We start from the raw sequence: 20,809 nt of genomic DNA on the forward strand, positions 1-20,809 counted from the left end.
AAAGATGATTTTATATACACTTACATTTGATCATGTGGTAACAAAACTCTACACAGATTGATGAAACATCATTTACTAAATTAGACAACACTTGAAGGGGAAAAAAACAACCAAAAAATGACCAGTAAAGAACTAGATTATAAAAAGAATATGACAAAAAGCAACTGAAGAAAATATTATTAGCATAGTTTACCAGAACTAAATTTGTCAAAAAGGCTAGCCACTTTTGGCTACTATTGAGAACATTATTTTATAAAATTAAGGAAGTGGAATCATCAGTATTAGAGGCTGGCAAATTTTTTTCTGTAAAGGGCCACAGAATAAAGATTTTAGGCTCTGCAGCCATACAATCTCTCTCCAACTACTCAAATCTGACATTGTAACACAAAACAGTCAGATCATAACTAAACAAATGAGTGTGGCTTTGTCCCAGCAAAACTTTAATTCATTTTTTCAAATGCCAACCTTTTGCTTGCGTTTCTGCACGAGATCAAGAGAGCCAATACGCCCAGAGTACCATTAATTTTATATTATATGTTAAAGGTACCTTCTGGAGCAATGCTATGCAAATGGTGCCCCCTGGAGTTGGAGAGCAGGAAGCCCAGGTTTTGGAAAAGCAAGCCTATATATGCTAACTTACATGCCAGAGTTTACAAGAATGTTACAAAACTGAATGTATATGTATTTCTGTGTGTGTGTATATATATATAATATTTCAATTTTCAAAGTATCTTTATGTATGTGTGTATTTATCAACAGAATTCTTTAAAGTAGTGAAAACTGTAGAACTTTTCTCTTTCTTTGCTATTAGAGATATCTCCTAGTTAACTAGCTATGAAAATACCTTTTTAATTGGAGTGTTTTCATAGCCAAACTTTATAGAAACTTTATACAATCATTTATCAAATTTTGGTTTGCTTTTGAGATACCATTTATTTTCATATTTTAAGACAAACTATGCACTAATAATTAGCAAAGTGCTTATTCTGAATAATTTCATAGCTTCTAATAGTAGACCAAATGTTAGCCTTTACTTGTTTAGTTACAAAAACATAAATTTGTTAAAGCAAAGTTGGAAAATGCAGAGCATCATGCAAACAGGGAGGGAGGACGTAACTAAAATAAACTAAGCAAAAAGCTAAAAGCAAAAGAAATAAAGAAAAGAAAGAACCTTATGCATTTCTCCATGAAGATCTCCTACCTCTTCTCTAGTGTCTATGGCAGAGCCAGGGGTGGTGGCAGCAGTGCTTACTGTGGTACTAGGGGCAGTGCCTGATGACGTCACTGAATCTATCTCTCCTGCTACATCGTTGATTTCCCGAGCAATGAGCGCAAGATCTTGGCTGATCCTGGTAATAATTTTAGAAAAGAAGTTTAATCCCTTTTAAACAACAGCTCTAGAAACAATGATTTATGATAGAATCAGTTACATAACTTGTTTATCTAATTGAATATTTGCACCCAAAATTTAAGATTCCTTGGAAACACTATGAACTATTTAGATACTCAAAGTTTTAAACTTTTAACTCCAAAAATTAATAAAACTAAATTCCAAATAATCTACAAGCTGTCACTTTGAAAAATATGTTAAACACGCTGAAGTAGTGCTGTACCTTTTAAAAGACACTGTTAATGTTAATGACCATGATTAATATATCACAGGCGTTCTTAAACTTGGGGGTTATGGAGAGAATTCAAGGAGTCCATGAACTTGAATGAGAAAAAACAATTACAACTTTATTTTCACTAACCTCTGACTGAAGCTTGGCATTTCTTTCGATTATAAATACGAGCAACAAACAATAGTGGTATTAGCAATACTGGTGATTTTTGTCACCAACAGTAATCATATTGTAGTTGTCACAGGTATCTCAAAACATTTACAGTCACCACTGCTTCAAAGTTCCATGAAGCCCACAGCAACAACAGTCCATCTGATGCGCTAACAAAGAGCCATATTACTGTACCACTTAAAAATATTTTGAGAACCGTATTTCAATCTAACTGCATTTATTCGTAATTCTAAGTATTTTATGTCTATGCATTTAGAAACATTATTCTAAGAAGAGCTTCATAACCCTCTCCAGATAGCCAAAGTGGCCTATGGTATCCACAGGTGAGGAACTCCAACATGGCACTTTACATAGGGCACAGCGCATTAGCACTTCATACAGTACACATTATGTCACCTGAGGGTCACAAAGTCCTGCGAGGTATGACTTATCTAACCGACTATGAATAAGGACACAGTCTCAGAGAAGCTGAATGCTTGCTCATGACCACCAAATTAAAGGTAGGTAAGGCAGGGCCAGATCCCAGGTTTAGAGCTCATTTCCCTAAAGCTATTTGTCTGTGTTTTCACCTGCTTTGATGGAAGAACCAAGTAACTGTTATCAGTGATAAGCAAAAGAGAAAACAGAATTTTTCCCTTTACTGCTTTTTTTTTTTTTTTGAGGAAGATTAGCCCTGAGCTAACATCTGTGCCCATCTTCCTCTACTTTAGGTGTGGGATGTCCGCCACGGCACGACTTGACACGTGGTGTGGAGGTCTGCACGCAGGATCCGAACCGGCGAACCCCAGGCCGCTGAAGCGGAATGTGCGCACTTAACCACTGCGCCACTGGGCCGGCCCCTGCTGTTTTATCTTCAAGAGGGAGAAACTTACAAAATCTACCATGGACAATCCTGTTTCTCTCAAAAAGATTTCAATTCGATGAGCCCTGAAAGTCTTCTAAGTTACGCACATGGACTCAATTTGGCTACATCCACAGGGAAGGGTTTGGAAGGACAGAACATTCTTAAAAGTACATGTGAAAGTTTATGCAACTTTAAGAAGGGGTTTAAAGTGATCCCTTAGACAACATATTCAATTCTTGCAATTTCCTGAAATAAATGAACCAGGATGAGAAACAGAATAACCAAGCTTAATGGGATTAAAAACAAAAGGCATTAACTTATCCAAAAATCTATTTTTTCAAGTTTTCTATGCAGACATCTATACAATGAAGCTTCTGATATTTGTAGAAAGCAGTACGAATTAATTACAAAAAACACAGACAACAGCAATCTCAACATGTTATGTAGTAAAAATTGGATTAAAATGAACAACTCAAAGTATATACAACATACATTGTTCAGTCAATAAGCACCTAAAAAGCTTTCTTTTAATGCACCAGTATGTTGTGTATATGCCAGCTGTTTCTTTGCATGGCAATTCCTATCTTAAACTTGACTCAATAATAGAGCTATTAATTAATTAAAATTAAAAGTTAATTTAAATCCACATTGCTTAAAAATCTCAGCATCTACTAAAACAGCATTAGGAATTCTAAAAGGTAAATAAAATTATCAAGAAAAAACCAAAGTTATGAATATCTTCAAGTAGAAATAGCAGATTTATGACTCAATACAGACTACGAATCTATTCATATGGTTGTTAAATCTAGGCTTACAAATTAATTCCATAATGCTTCTAGATTACATTTATTGGAGTATTTTATAATAATGTATTTCTCTACATCTTTGGTACCTCTGCTTTCTGTAAACTATAATCTTATAACCCAGGTTCTTATTCTCAATTTCCATCCCTATCAAATCCACAAGAGGAGGAAATTCTAAAATGATACACTTTATTTGGAGTTTTGCAAGCCCACTGTTTCCTTTGCAATACTGATAAAAACCCAAACCTTCAAATTTGACAAACCAATGGATAATTTTCACATTTCATTTCATTTTCATTTTGGGGGGGACAATAGTCCCAAAGGAAGGAAATACAGATTAAGAGTTAAGTTCTATAACATCAGTGCTAGTTTTCTATCTTCCTGACTGTCAGCACTAGCAATCCAATTGCAAAACTTCTGCAGGAATACACATGCGTTATGCGTAAAAATGTGGGATAACACGAAGGACATACTTTATGAAGTTTATGATTTTCTTGTGTGAACTACTTCAGTTAATATCACTTTCTTATTTAAATCAATTAAAGGTTTCCTTTCAGTGAAGGGTTGAATACAGGGGGAAAAAGATATGAAAAAGAGGCTTTGGGTATACTGGATGTTTAAAAGAAATATTGAAAATTAGAGTTGCTGTGAAATGCATGCCCTATTAAACATGCAATATTTGCAAGTGTGATTTAATAACCATAACAGAAAGAAACTATCAGATTTTATTGATTTAAACTGCTGACACGACCACTCTTTTAGGTTTTAAATTAACTATAAGAGGATAACATCTGCTTTATCTTTTTTTTATTGGGGTCATAATAGTTTATAACATCGTGAAATTTCAGTTGTACCTTACTATTTGCCAGTCACCATATACATGAGCCCCTTTAACCCTTATACCCACCCCCTAACCCTCTTCCCCTCTGGTAACCACTAATCTGTTCTCTTCATCCATGTGTTTGTTTATCTTGCACATGAGTGAAATCATACGGTGTTTGTCTTTCTCTGTCTGGCTTATTTTGCTTAACGTCATACCCTCAAGGTCCATCCATGTTGTTCCGAGTGGGAGAATGTTGTCATTTTTTACAGCTGAGTAGTATTCCACATCTTCTTTATCCATTCATCAGTCATGGGCACTTGGGTTGCTTCCACATCTTGGCTATTGTGAATAATGCTGCAACGAACACAGGGGTGCCTAAATTTCTTTGAATAGTTGATTTCAAGTTCCTTGGATAAATAACCAGTAGTTGAATAGCTGGGTCATATGATATTTCTAATTTTTTGAGAAATCTTCATATCATTTTCCATAGTGGCTGCACCTGTTTGCACTCCCACCAGCAGTGGATGAGGGTTCCCTTTTCTCCACATCCTGTCCAACACTTGCTATTTTTTGTCTTGGTGATTATAGCCATTCTAACAGCTGTAAGCTGATATCTCTATGTAGTTTTGATTCATATTTCCCTGATGATTAGTGATGTTAAAAATCTTTCTGTGTGCCTATTGCCATCTGTATATCTTCTTTGAAAAAACGTCTGTTCATATCCTCTGCTCATGTTTTGATCGGGTTGTTTGTTTTTTGCCGTTGAGTTGTGAGAGTTCTTTATACATTTTGGAGCTTAACCCCTTGTAGGATATGTGATTTGAAATATTTTCTCCCCATTGGTGGGTTGCCTTTCTGTTTGTCTCTGGTTTCCTTTGCCTTGCAGAAGCTATTTGGTCTGATGAAGTCCCATTTGTTTATTTTTTCTTTTGTCTCTCTTGCCTAAGTAGACATGGTATTCAAAAAGATCCTTCTAAGACTGATGTCAAAGACTGTACTTCCTGTATTTTCTTCTAGGAGTTTTATGGTTTCACAACTTACTTTCAAGTCTTTACTCAATTTTGAGTTAATTCTTGAGTTTGGCAAAAGATAATGGTCTACTTTCATTTTTTCTCATGTGGGTGTCTAGTTTTCCCAACAGCATTTATTGAAGAGCCTTTCCTTTCTCCATTGTATGCTCTTAGCTTTTTGTCAAAGAGTAGCTGTTGGTAGATTTGTGCTTTTGGCTCTGGGCTTTCAATTTTGTTCCACTGATCTGTGTGTCTCTTTTTTATTGTTTGTTTGTTTTTTTAGGCTTTTTATTTTCTCCCCCAAAGCCCCCTGGTACATAGCTGTATGTATTTAGTTGTGGGTCCTTCTAGTTGTGGCATGTGGGATGCTGCCTCAGCATGGCTTGATGAGTGGTGCCATGTCCGCACCCAGGATCTGAACCGGCGAAACCCTGGGCCACCAAAGCAGAGCGTGTGAACTTAACCACTCGGCCATGGGGCCAGCCCATGTGTCTATTTTTATGCTAGTACTATGCTGTTTTGATCAATATGGCTTAGTAGTATATTTTGAAGTCAGGATTTCTGATGCCTCCAGCTTTGTTCTTTTTTCTCAGGATTCCTCTAGCTATTTGGGGTCTTTTGTTGCCCCATATGAATTTCAGGATTCTTTGTTCTATTTCTGTGAAGAATGTCACTGGGATTCTGACTGGGAATGTCTTGAATCTATAGATTGGTTTAGGTAGTATGGACATTTTAACTACATTTATTCTTCCAATCCACGTGCATGGAATATCTTTCCATTTCTTTAAGTCATCATCAATTTCTTTCAATAATGTCTTACAGTTTTCCTTGTATAGGTCTTTCACTTCCTTGGTTAAATTTATTCCTAGGCATTTTCTTTCTTTTGTCATGACTATAAATGGGATTGTATTACTGACTTCTCTTTCTGTTAGTTTGTTATTAGAGTATAGAAATGCAACTGATTTTTGTAAGTTGATTTAGTACACCACAACTTTACTATAGTTGTTGATTATTTCTAATAGTTTTCTGATGGATTCTTCAGGGTTATCTATATATAGAATCACGTCATCTGCAAACAATAAGAGTTCCATTTCTTCCTTTCCAATCTGGATTCCTTTTATTTCTTCTTCTTGCCTAATTTCTCTGGCCAAAACCTCGAGTACTGTTGAATAAGACTGGGGAGAGTGGGCATCCTTGTCTTCTTTCTGTTCTCAGAGGGATGGTTTGCAGTATTTCCTCATTGAGTATAACGTTGGCTGTTGGTCACATATGGCCTTTATTATGTTGAGCTCCTTTCCGTCTATACCCATTTTATTGAGAGTTTTTCTCAGAAACGTTAGGGGGCCAGTCTCATGGTGTAGTGGTTAAGTTCGGCAGGTTCTGCTTCGGTGGCCCGGGTTCAGATCCCAGGCATGGATCTACACCACTCATCAGCCACACTGTGCCAGTGACCCATATATAAAGTAGAGGAAGACTGGCATGGATGTTAGCTCAGGGCTAATCCTCTTAAGGGAAAAAAAAATGCACATTGGATCTTGTCAAATGCTTTCTCTGTATCTATTGAGATGGTCACGTGGTTTTTATTCCTCATTTTGTTAATGTGCTGTATCACATTGATTTATTTGCAGATGTTGAACCATCCCTCCATCCTTGACATAAATCCCACTTGATCATGCTGTATGATCCTTTTAATGTACTGCGGTATTCAACTTGCCAATATTTTGTTGAGGATTTTTGCATCTATGTTCATCAGTGATATTTGCCTTAATTTTCCTTCTTTGTGTTGTCTTTGGCTTTGGGATCAGCATGATGTTGGCCTCGTAAAATGTGTTAGGATGTGTTCTGTCTTCTTCAATATTTTGGAATAGGCTACAAAGGATAGGTATTAAATTGTTTTTGAATGTTTGGTAGAATTCTCCAGAGAAGTCATCTGGTCCTGGACTTTTAGTTTTTGGGAAGTTTTTGATTATTGTTTCAATCTCTTGTGATGGGTCTATTCAGATTCTCTATTTCTTCTTGATTCAATTTTGGGAGGTTGTATGCTTCTAAGAATTTACCCATTTCGTCTAGATTATCCAATTTGTTGGCATATAGTTTTTGAGAGTATTCTCTTATAATCTGTTCTATTTCTGTGGTATCCACTGTAACTTCTCCTGTTTCATTTCTAATTTTATTTGAGACTTCTCTTTTTTTCTTAGTGAGTCTAAGGGTTTGTCAATTTTGTTTAACTTGTCAAAGAACTAGCTATTAGTTTCATCGACCATTTCTACTGGGTTTTTTTGGGTTTCAATTTAATTTATTTCTGCTCCAATTTTTACTATTTCCTCCTTCTGCCGACTTTGGGTTTTGTTCTTCTTTTTCTAGTTTTGTTAGGTGCAGTTTACGATTGCCTATTTGAGATTTTTCTTGTTTGTTCAGGTGGGCCTGTATTGCGATGAATTTCCTTCTTAGGACTAGTTTTGCTACATCCCATATGAGTTGGTATGGTGTATTTTCATTTTCATTTGTCTCCAGATATTTTCTGATTCCTCCTTTAATTTCTTGAATGATCCACTGGTTGTTCAGTAGCATGTTGTTTAGTTTCCACATCTTTATCCCTTTCCCAGCTTTCTTCTTGTACTTGATTTCCCATTTCACAGCATTATGGTTGGAAAAGATGCTTGATATGATTTCAGTCTTGTTAAATTTATTGAGGCTTGCCTTGTTTCCCATCACATGGTCTATCTTTGAGAATGTTCCACATGCATTTGAGAAGAATGTGTATGCTGCTGTTTTTGGATGGAATCTTCTACATATGTCTATTAAGTCCATCTGGTCTAGTTTTCCACTTAATTCCACTATTTCCTTGTTGACTTTCTGTCTGGATGATCTATTCATTGATGTAAGTGGGGTGTTAAGGTTCCCTACTATTATTGTGCTGTTAATATCTGCTTTTAGGTTGTTAATAGTTCTTTATGTACTCTGGAGCTCCTGTGTTGGGTGCATATATATAAGTGGTATGTCTTCTTGGTGGAGAGTCCCTTTTATCATTATATACTGCCCTCTTTGTCTCTCATTGCCTTTTTTATCTTGAAGTCTACTTTGTGTGATACAAGTATGGCAACACCTGCTTTCTTTTGTTTGCCATTAGCTTGGAGTATCATCTTCCATCCTTTCACTTTGAGCCTGTGTTTGTCTTTAGAGCTGAGATGTGTTTCCGGGAGGCAGTATATTGTTGGGTCCTGATTTTTAATCCATCCCACCACTCTGTATCTTTTGATTGGAGAATTCAATCCATTTACATTTAGAGTGATTAAGGAGCTGATATATGAGGGATTAATGCTGCCATTTTATCACTTGTTTTCTGGTTGTTCTGTATTTCCCTTGTTTCTCGTCCTGTATATTTCAGACTGCCAATTCAGTTTGGTGATTTTCTATGATGGTTTTCTCTTTATCATTTGTATCTCTGTTCCGATTTTTTGTTTAGTGGTTATCATGCGGTTTGTATAAAAGATCTCAGAGATGAGATAGTCCATTTTCTGACAACCTCTTATTTCCTTAGTCTAAGCAGGTTCCATCCCTTTCCTCTTCCCCATCGAAGTTATTGTTGTCACAATTTATTCCATTTTGTGTCATGAGTTTGTGGTTAAAATGAAGTGATTATAGGTATTTTTGATGTTTTCCTTCTCTTTATCTTTAATGTTATAATTGTTTGCCAAACTGTTCTGATGGGGAGCTGCAATTTTCTGATTTTGTCTGCCTATTTAGCTCCTTGTTCAAGGCTTTGTAACTCCTTCTCTTGTTTTTCAGGTATGAGGGCCTCCTTGATCATGTCTTGTAGGAGTAGTCTTTTGGCGATGAACTCCCTTAGCTTTTGTTTATCTGGGAAAGTTTTTATTTCTCCACCATATCTGGAGGATATTTTTGCTGGATAGAGTATTCTTGGCTGAAAATTTTTGTTTTTCAGAAAATTTTTTTTTTTTGAGGAAGATTAGCCCTTTGCTGACATCCACTGCTGATCTTCCTCTTTTTGCTGAGGAAGATTGCCCCTGAGCTAACATGTGTGCCCATCTTCCTCTATTCTCTATGTGGGACGCCTGCCACAACATGGCTTGATAAGCGGTACATAGGTCCACACCAGGGATCCAAACCAGGAAACCCCAGTCACCGAAGTGGAATGTGTGAACTTTTTGAATATATCATTCTACTCTCTCCTAACATGTAAGGTTTCTGCTTAGAAATCTGCTGAAAGCCTGATAGGGGTTCCTTTGTAGATTATTTTCTTCTTTCTTGCTGCCCTTAATATTCTTCCTTTGTCATTCACTTTTACCAGTTTCACTAATATATGCCTTGGAGAAGGTCTTTTTACACTGATGTAATTGGGGGTTCTATTAGCTTCTTTTACTTGTAATTCCAGATCCTTTCCCAGGTTCAGGAAGTTCTCAGCTGTTATTTTGCTCCATTCTCCCTCTCTTCTCCCTCTGGAATACCTATAATCCTTATGTTGCATTTCCTAATTGAGTCAGATATTTCTCAGAGAGTTTCTTCATTTCTTTTTAGTCTGAGTTCTCTCTCCTCCTCCATCTGCAGCATTTCTATATTTCTGTCCTCGAAACTCCTAATTCTGTCCTCCGTAATATCAGCTCTGTTATTTAAGGACTCCAGATTTTTCTTTATCTCATTCATTGTATTTTTCATCGCCAACATTTCTGATTTTTTTAATGGTTTCACTCTCTTTTATGATTAATTTCCTCTGTTCATTAATTGTATTCCTGATTTCACTGAACTTTCTCAGTTTTCTTGTAACTTGTTGAGTTTTTTATGATAGCTATTTTGAATTCTCTGTCATTTAGATTGTAAATTTCTATACCTTCAGGATTGATTTCTGCGTGCTTGTAATTTTCCCTCTGGTCTGGAGTATTAATACACTTCTTCATACTATTTGATGGGGTGGATTTGTGCCTTTGCATAGTGGTAGTATCTGGTCACAAATTCCACCTGCCACCACTGCAGCAGGGGCAGGAGTTGTGTAATCTGAACCTGCTGCAGTCCCTGGCAGCTGTGCCTGTCCTGTGGAAGTGAAGCTGTGCTGATGGAGCCTGTCTGCGTTTGCCTGCTGGTCACCACTGCTCTACAGGTGTATGCACAGGCACTCTGGCATGGGTCTCTTGCTCTGGCTGACTGGCTGAGCTGGTGCATCAGGCTGGGGGAAGGGGAACTTTCTTGCACGCATGCAATCTTGGGGCACTCCCACTCTGCCCTGCTATCTGCCCTCCTGGCTGCTTGGCTTGGTGAAAATCCCCCTGATTGCTTAGCTTCCTCACTGTGCAGCTTTCCCACGGGCTGGGAGGAAACGTGGAGAGTGAAGGCATTCCCGCAGAGGGCTGTCCCTGCCCCTCTCCTCTCAGAGCGGTGCACAGTCTGCACCCTCAGTTGCTGCCACTGGGGGAGGGAGAGGAGATCCTCTTACCTCCTTCCACTGCCTCCTAGGGGTTCCAGCACCTTCAGACGTATGGCTGCATGGGTTGCTCAGATGTGTACTGTGTTAGGTAAATGTCCTCTGTTGGTTTATGAAGGTTCTTTTCGTTGTATCTTAAGGGGGAGAGTCTAAGGAAAGAACTCACTCCACCATGACGATGATGTCACCAACTGCTTTCCTGCTTTATCTGTTTAATAGCATATTAACTTTAAAAAGTTTTTATATGTAAGCAGAGTTCCAAAGGATATACATATAAACCATTAGAATTAGGTTACATTTGATATTCCTGGAAAAAAGGAAGTGATGAGCTACTAGTAAAGTGTATACTAGCTTTAAAATCCTAACATTGAACTGGTGACAACAAATCTTACCTCCTACTACTTTTACATTGGATAAGAGGTTTTAATTACAACTTTACTCAGCTTTTAAGAAATTATTTAGTCTAGCTTTTAAATAACAAGAGTGATAAAACATAAAATTAGCTTAAGAAGGAGAAACATTAAGAGTCATTCCAGAAAAGCTTATGTTGAATTTGACACTATAATAAAGAATCAGAAAAAAGTCAAGCTGTCAAGAGGCTTAAAACATTAACTCCTATGTTTGACCTAAGTATAGCCTGTAAGGAAGGGTCACAGAAAACTGTCCTACTGATAGAGAAAGTTCTTCCTCTTCTTTTGGTGGAAACTGTCAGTTATAATTATAATATTTTGGTGGCATTTTGATCCAGTATCACAAAACTTTAATGAAAGAATTATGGCAAATCACATCTCTTGTGAACACAATGAAAGCAGGGAAAATTGGGAGAAATAAGTATTCTGAGCCACAAAAAACTGGCTTAGGGTGGGAAAGCAATGAGTTGAAAGTAGTGGCTTCTCTCGGGCAGCCAAAGCAATTTAATGAGTGGCCCAAATACAGGAATAAAGTTTCTATTTCTGGCCATCAAAAGAGGTAGAGATCTAATTATTAAAAAAAAAAAAAGCTACCTCCCATCACTGTCAATGAAACTAAGTTCAAATGCTAGCTTAGCACTACGGATAAGCTATATTTGGCTAAATGTTAAGAAGAGTCTTAAAATTAGGCTTCTGAATATGCTTCAAATAATTCAGCAAGCCATTAATAAAGAGATAATGGTAAGAAGATAACTTTGAAGGTCCTAACACACACTGTTGGCTCTCAATAAACATTTCCTAAATGAATGAGTAATATTAAAAACTAAACCAAAACAAACCAAAAAGCCATGACATTTCCACCAAAGACACAAAATTTGCCAGTTGAAGGAAAAAGATGGGCTGACGTTATCTGACAGGAAAGCACTGTCCTTATTCAACAAACATGAACCGAAAGAGGTAGTTGGAGGTACCCCAGCCAGAGAATATGATGAAGGCATAGTCAAGTTCTAGGAAATGTGGGAAAACTAAAAAGAAACTGAAGAATAACTGTCATTTGAACTTGTGGGTAGATGGTGTAATACCACTCTTGCTGTCTGGATCTGGCCTAGCCCAACAGAAGAAAACAGGCTGAGCCTAGACTTTAGCTATTTTGAGCCAATAAATTAGGTCTTAAAACTATTGAGCAGATATATCCGGTTCCTTGATAAAGTAATTCTTATCTCCATAGTCTTTTCTCCAAACAAAAAATACTTTAGTGTTATCAAAGCTCACCTCCATCCACTCCCTCAATTACATTGTCCTTTAATTACAGTGCAATTAAAAGACGTTTTAAAACCAAGACTGCAATGCATAGATATGTTTCATTACCTTACTTTATAGACCATAAGAAAACATACACCACTTAATTCTGGCTACTAAATTAAACCGGCTCTTCCAAAAAAACAAAACAAAAAAGCTTTTATTAATGTATTAAAAGTACAAGTAATTTGGTTTTTTACTATTAAGATTACCATACATTCATAATTTTAACTGAAAATACTTTAGGCTTAAAAAATATAAATGATAGTTCTATTTTAAAATGTTTTAAATATATTTAATCAGTATTCTTTTTATTTGAACTTTTATGAAAAAATATTATGTGTAAAAGATTTAATAATAATAAAAGCCTTTTTCCTCCTGTCTTGAAATGTCAGATGACTTTACATTGGGGTCAGTCAAATCAGGGAACAGGACTGGTGGGTGTTCTGTGACATATCTATTTAATAATCCTTTCAATACTAAAAATACCAGATCACTTGTATACTAGTGTTACTGCTGTCAGGACAAAAGGACATTTTAAAATAACTGTTTTTGGATTAAAAATTTGAACAAAACCTTGGTTGAGATTCTTAGGTGCAAACAGGGTAAGACTATTTTATAAATTATAAGAATTTAATGTTGATTCTGAAATTCCAGTTATATCTAGAGTCTCATTATAAGACGTAGAGAAAACTGGAAGGTCACGATAAAGTTCTAAATATAATCCTGCTTGAGTATATATTGAGTACACACACACCCTCCCCACTGTTTTCTCGGCTCCACTTAAACACAACTAGCATTTACTGATAGTTTACTACACGTCACGCACTGGGTTATGTACGTGCATCAGTCTGTCAACTCTCTCAAGGTGGTAGTATTATGTCCACTTTACACATAAGATCTCCAGAGCACACTTATTTAACTTGTCCAGGGTCACACAGACCTTGTGGTAGAGTTGGGTTTGAATCTAGGTCTGATTCCAGACTCCATGCTCTTGACCATTTGGCTATACTACAATTATGGCAACTTTATAATTTAGGTTATTCCTCAGAGTTCAGCAGTATTCTCAGTTCACTCACCATTTCCCGGCAATACCATCTACTACCACAGATTCCAGTATTTTCTTTTTGTGTGACTTCCACAACTATGATTCTAGCTCTCATCAGCTTCCTATGCCTCAGAGCCATAGTTCAACTGTCTGCTAGACTGCTTCCCATGGCTGTTCCATAAGTACCTTAAAGTTAATATGTCCAAAATAGAGCTTATGTTCTTTCTCCTTGCCTTTTATGTTCCATACTCTTTCCTATATTCCATTTGAACCATCATGGGATCATTTTAAATTCTGCCTTACCATCTGGTAATCATCAAATGCTGTCAATTGTTACACCTCTATATCTCATACTCATTCATTCATTCTCACTAACACTATCGTAGCTCAGGTCTTCAATACCTCCCATGTTAACTTTTGGAATAGGTCACTATCTCTAGGCTCTCTTCTCTCTCAAACAACTCTACACAATGCCTTCAGAGTTAGCTTCCTTTAATATAGATCTGAAATTAGCTTCCTGTTAAAAAGTCTTCAAAGCTTCAGAGGATATAAAATAGTATGTGCACTCCTTAGCTGGCATTCAAAGTCTCCTGTTATTTAGCTGGATTTGTGCTATCTTCCATTTGGTCAACCATTATCTATGTATCTTCATATCCTATACTTGAGCAAAACTTCACACTTTTTTAAACCTCTTATATCACTCTGCCTTCTATCAGTTATACATACTTTGCTTCCTACCTTTGACTCTGAACTCTCTGAGGACATCTACGTCTAAGTCATCTTCATAGTCCACTCAGGCTAAACACTATGTTATGCTCATATGAGCTGCTTTAGAATTCTTTGTTGAGTGGATGGGGACTATATGTATATACACAACATATATAAAAAACTTATGCATATGTAAATTTGATCCACAACAGAACTGCAGAGGTGTATACAGCAAGAGGGTACCACCTTTGCAAATAATATTTTCAGTCACCATTAGGATAAAACATGACACAGCTTTTATCATTTAAACCTCTTGCACAACACATCCATAATGAACTGGTTGTTAAGCCTTGAAACAAAATGTTCTGTTAACTAGAACTGTCTCTTAAAACAATTCCACGTTACAGCAGTATGTGCAGTAGTGAATCTAAAACACTGAAATACCTTTAAGTGCCTTCTAATTCACATGGGAATTGTACAATCTTCCGGTACAATTTTTAAATTAAACGTATTTTATTTGGTCATCTGCAAAGGTGGTCTTATAGCTTTGTTTACCCTAAAATTCTTAAAACCAGTATAATCTATTAAATTCCCACTGGAAGGAAATCTGTGTCTACATTATAATAGGGAAACTGAGGCAGGAACTACCAAAAGCACATGTATCAGGGGTACCTGGAAAAAAGTTTCCTCTTTCCATTGAAAGACCAATTATACTATATTTTGCTTATATACTTTATATTCTGAATGGACCTTGTTTTCATGCTTTAAGTTTAAATGCAGGCAAACAATTACTATGTGCAGATTTACAAAGGGCTGGTTAAGTGGTACAGCCCTAAATTCTCAAAAAAGAAGAATAAGCCAAAGCATAAAACATTTTGTAATAAATTGAGGTCACTGTTACATTTTTCAAATAAAAGTATCTTTACCTACTACTCATCAGTAAGTATTGCTCTCAGCATGTGAGTTTTGAGTAACAGTGGTAGTCATTTAAAAAAATAAAACTATTTCTCACTTTCTACATGGTTTGTGATTCATAGTTATTTGAAAATAAATTTTCTCACATTAAGCAAACTTACCAATGTCCTATTTCTTTCCTTCCATACTTTCTATTCTTCTTCCCCACCCCTCTAGTTTTCATTACTTAAAAAACACAAAAATACCTTCTCTGGCTTTGAGATATATGGCTGAAAAATTAAAATCCCAAAGGCAAGTTTTATTAGCACAGTGCTACTGACAAACGACAGGGGAAAGGCATAAAATCATTAGAGGTTAAATGGCCCAGCTTTCCTGTCTTGCTACAGATCATAAAGTCCACACAGACAAGAGCAATGAAATGCAATAATAACAAAATGGAACCAAGTGAAAACGTAGCACACAGTTCCTCCTCACTTTCCCCTCTGCAGTACAACTCTTTTCTGTCTGGGGACAGGGAAGTGGGTTTGGTCCAGAAGAAGGTGTTCAGCCCTTCTAGTTTGGGGTGGAGGGCTTCTACGAGGAAGCAGACGCGCCTCTAGGTCCCTCAGGTACTGTGGGAGCTTGCGCAGCAGGACACCTCCTCCATGGGCAGAGGGAGAATGAGGAGCCACGAGCACAGCCTGCTGTTGCCAGCTGTGCCCACAAGAATTAAAAATGTGACAAGATTCTCTTGCTACAGGCATTCTATGGGCCCATAATAATTCATGGGTCCCAAAGCACACGCACATCCTTCCTCTAACTAGAACTGGTTTACAATGCTTCAGAAAGTATTCTTATAAAAATGCTATTTATATGGTAAAACAAAAATGTTTAAGCAGCACAATGAGATTAGAAGGGCATGTTTTCTCAGAATGATAAGCAATTAAAAGCAATTACAAACAAATAATCATTAAACACAAAAAAATCCCCGAACATTACATTAAACTAATAAGCCAGAAAAAATACAATTCAGAGAAGTCAATGGAGTGAAGAAAAGGAAAAAGATAAACATCATTAAATTATGATAAAAGTTTGCTTCTTTCTGGAAGTATCTATGGACTTATTATACACAAGTTCTTTAATAATGTTGCCAAGTATAAAACTTGAAGATTAGGGTCTTAAACTAAAGGTAGAAATAATTTTAGTATGTATACAGTGAAAATGTTTAGGTAACATATAGTATACTGCAGTAAAATTTAATACCAACTTAAAAAAATATTTTAACTACTATAGCATCTGTTTGAGTATAGCCTCTCTTCAACAACCACAATAAGTTATCAATTAAAAACCACATTTGCAGCATGAATTTTACTTTTTATTATATAATATAAAGGCTATAATACATTTATTTCATATTCAAAATTCTATTTTGATGCAATTATTAAAGGGTTGAAGGAACTGTCCTTAATGAAACCGTAAAGTGTGAGTAAGTATCTGCTACTCTAACGCTCCCCAGAGAACATCAGCAGCTATCTCTAATAAGTACACTGTTGCCCCTCTGGAAGGTCAAAGGAAAGCAATCAAAAACTGCTGCACAATTCTTAATTATGTGGAGCTGATACTACCTTTCAAAAATTATATTAACTCATCGGCATCTCTACCAGAAATAAGAAAAGGGGGGATAACCCAAATAAATTAATTGTACAATATGTTAGTAGCACTGGCATTAAAAATACAAAATGAAAAAGAATGCAGAGCATAATAGTACTGACAAAACTAAGTTCACAGGTATCTGTATACTGCATTTCTTGGACTATTAGTACAAATCAAGTAGAAGCTAAATTTTGTTACCAAGCTGAAACACTGACAAACATCTCAACTCTTAAAGATAATGCATTGAAACCAACCTGGCTATCTCTTCTCGATGAGCAGTCCAATCTCGGATGTAGTCTTCCTGCTCTTTTATCCGGTGCTTGAACGAAGAACTAGTAGGCATTGTTGACCCAGAGCTCTGCAATCGAGTCGTTTTCAGGGCTGGAGAAGTACGTAGACGGGTATGTTTAGGGGAATTACGGTTTGATCCAAATTCATCTTCTGAGGTGGAAGCATAATCAGTAGGAAAGCGCCTCCATCTTGAATTTACTAAATTAGTTTAATTATTAAAAAAAGAATTATTATGTTATCTTTTAAAAGAGATAAAATAAAAATCATGATTTCAAAAACACCATGAGAGCACACACAGCACAATTTTTGATAACTGACATACACATACCTCACAAAAACCATAAGTCTACTACTCCTAAAAGATAGAAACATTACACTTCGGTGAATCAAAAACAATGAATAATTAAAAACAATTGAAAGACTGTGTTTTCCATAGCATGGTAAATAAACATTCAGATGAAAAATTCACTAATGATAAACTATTAAGCAAGCTCTATTTATAAATGTTTAAATTGGGTACTTTTTAATTGGAAATATTTCTCATTTAAGTGAAGATATGGACTTTTTAAAAAAATGACAGCAACAACAACAACAACAAAAATAAAAATTAGGGAAAAGATTTCCTCATGCCACATGAACTTTTTTAACATGGAGATGGTAAAAACTCTCTTTTCCCGACATACAAATGTGCATAATTCCTGCTGTGGAAATTATGCCTTTATGGCAGAAAAAAAACATTACCTCTGTCATTCAACATCCTGTTATGCTATGATTGGAAAAAATCTTTTTACATGGTAAAAACACAACAAAGAATCTTCAGTACAACTCTCTGCTGCTTTGACACTGAAAGCATATGGTGAAAATAGACAATGGCATAAACCTACGAGAAGCGAAACTCCACAAGCTGTTCTCACAACCATTGACATTTAAGCCACAGGAGATACTGTGAATAGCCACACTCAAGAAAGTGGTCATCACTTTCTTATTTAAGGTTAGTAAAGACATTTAAAAAATGGTATTGCTGACACATCTGAAAAATCAGAAGACAAATTAATGCAGACATTTCACTGCTACTGTTAATATCAAAATCAAACATAGAAATAATTTGTGAAGCATAAACAGAGGTGAAGAACAGGGAGCTAACACTAATGCATGGTAAACGGGACAAGGGCAGCACCCACGCCTGCTTAATCCACTGAGGTACATCTAGCACCTCGCAGAATGTCTGGCTAGCAAATGTTTAACAAATACTTTCGAATAAATGAATTCCTGGATACTAACCATTTGCTTTTCTCAAATTAGGAAAAACCTAGTAAAGAGCATGACATGTTTTCGGTGGCTAAAGTGACAAAAGCTTAGCACCGCCTTTAAGATCCAATTGCCACTAATATTAGAAGATTTTTCTCTCTTTCTCTCTCCCTTTTAAAACAGAAACTGACCCTAGACTGCATAGGTTAGGGGAGTCTAGAATTCCTTCATCCTATCCCACTAGAATTCTATACCTTTCCTGTCTTTTCCTCCCCAAACTACATTTTTGCCTGGGGCTCTGTAAGGACGAGTTGGCCCTCAGATAAAATTGATATACACTGCTACCAGAGTTGGTTTCAGAAACAGAGAAGTCTACAATCAGGACAACACCATGAATCAGAGGCTACCCATTTGTCCTGATTCACACTCCTATTTAAAGCTCCCGGAGCTTAGAACTGGATTCATGCATATGAGAGAATGAAAATATGCAGAAAACTACATGGCTTTCTTTAAAAGTGTATGCAAACACACAGGTAATTAATCATAGAGTTTTTTGAAGGGGATATTAAATATAATTTCTGATTTTAACATTATAAGATAATTTATTAACATAAGTAATACTTTAGTAGAAATTTACTCATTTCTAGACATTTGAATACTCCTGTGAATTGAATGGACACTGAAACTTGAAAACAATTTTAGGAAAAGTTTAGGAACAAAAGTAAAGAGGTTTTAGAAAAAAGTTAGTAATACGGCAAACAAGTGATACTTTTCAATAAAGGCATTTCATTAAACGCTAAATGTTTGTTTATTTTGCTATCTTAGAATATTACTCATAAAAGGAAATTCCTAAATAAGAAAAGGTCATTTGTTAGGTTAAATTTCCTGAGTTTTTATTTGGAAACTATAGCAACCATACCTACAACTGAAAATTGTATGGAGAGAAAACAGAACCAACAACAAAGAAGATATGAAAACATAAGAAGGTATGATGGAACTAAGGTAGTTAAGTTAGAGGTATCAATGGCTGGTATATTTCATGAGTGGCCGAGTACATGAAAGCAGAATGAGAAACTGAGAACCAAGTTCTAAATGTCAGGTGACAACACATAAGTAGAGTCACTTTAGAATTAACTTCTAATAGTCTGAGTCTTGAGATCAAAAAATAATTATATTTTGGAGAAAAAAATAAAAGAAAAACTTTTTTCAAAGAAAATTCATAAACTTTCCACCTATTTTCTTTAAAGATTTTATTGTTCCTTTTTCTTCCAAAGCCCCCTGGGTACACAGTTGTGTATTTTCAGTTGTGGGTCCTTCTAGTTGTGGCATGTGGGACGCCGCCTCAGCATGGCCTGATGAGCGGTGTGGCGTCCACACCCAGGATTCAAATGGTGAAAGCCTGGGCCGCCGAAGCAGAGCGCACGAACTTAACCACTCGGCCATGGGGCCAGCCCCTCCACCTATTCTTATAGGTCTATCTAGAAGCCAGTAAGAATAGTGAAGCTTCTAATAATATCTTTAAAAAGAAAAGCAACCAAGGGAATAAAACATTTTAAAATCTGAAAGGTAAAATTGTTAGGTTTGTTCTCCTAAAATTCAGACCAAATTGATAAAATAAGTAAGGTAGAGTAGGGAAATGAAAATGATTAATAAACCTTCAAATAATTTGAGTTTTCCAATGGAAAACAGTACGAAGCAAAGCTCAAGCTAGCTCTGGACACATCTGCTTGTGTAAGAGCAAAGAGCACTGCTGAGACGGAGTAAAATGACGACTATGTGGAGAAGGCACTTAACGCCAGGACTGCTAACCTGCTACTCCACAACTTCCTTCAAACCTTTTGCTTTCCTAACCTTTGTTTCTAAGCTATAGCAGCTATACATTTTATCTGAAGAAAAATCCCTAAAATCTGCTAGTTATTACAGAAGAAACTTCAAGTTAGAACGTTTTTAACTTTCCCCAATGTCTACTTATTGCACAGAAATTTAGGATAGAATGACAGAGGATGGTCTAAATTCTTCAATTCATAGAGAAGAAAGAGGCCCTGAAAGGTCTTGCCTTGCTTAAGTCAAAGTTTAAGCCAGGGCTACTGACTCCCAGAGTTCAAAACTCATTCCTTGCTATTCTAAATGCTTTACAACTACATGTTAGAAAATCTTTTTTTTTCCTACATTTCTAGTTAAATTTTTTTTAAAAAAGACATCCTCAGGTTCTCATAGAACGATAGTTTTTCTGATTTCTACCTGTACTGAAGAAAATATTTTCTTCTTCCTCTTGAATTTTATTCTGCTTAGTTAAAATCATTTATAAAATTAAATTAAATTTTATTATGATTAGGCTTATTTGACATATTGGTACCAGGAAGGCATTTCAGATAAATCATTAAATTGAAAATTTACATTGAAAATTTGAAATGCCAATCTCTGAGAGCTTCTTGGTTGGTGAAGTGCTGGGCAGCACATATAATAAAATGGGACAACGTTCTAAGACGGGCTTAATTAACTTTGTAGCTAAGCTGAAAATTATTTTAGTTACATTAATTATAAAACT

The 20,809-nt window shown here is 36.1% G+C and overlaps 1 protein-coding gene across 12 annotated transcripts in view; it reads right to left on the reverse strand.

Annotated features, from left to right (window-relative positions):
* CEP170 (centrosomal protein 170) overlaps positions 1-20,809 on the reverse strand; it is a 144,797-nt gene that overhangs the window by 16,658 nt on the left and 107,330 nt on the right. For 5 of the 12 annotated variants that reach the window (XM_070501383.1, XM_070501380.1, XM_070501373.1 and 2 more), the window contains 2 exons: positions 16,977-17,211; positions 1,172-1,349 (listed from right to left, as the gene is read on the reverse strand). In XM_070501383.1, the coding sequence (XP_070357484.1) occupies positions 1,172-1,349; positions 16,977-17,211 (413 nt within the window). The remainder of the gene's footprint in view (positions 1-1,171; positions 1,350-16,976; positions 17,212-20,809) is intronic. The other 7 variants (XM_014847793.3, XM_070501381.1, XM_070501376.1 and 4 more) reach the window with 4 other exon arrangements.

This window comes from Equus asinus, chromosome 30 (genome assembly GCF_041296235.1).
Source record: "Equus asinus isolate D_3611 breed Donkey chromosome 30, EquAss-T2T_v2, whole genome shotgun sequence".
Taxonomy (NCBI): domain Eukaryota; kingdom Metazoa; phylum Chordata; class Mammalia; order Perissodactyla; family Equidae; genus Equus; species Equus asinus.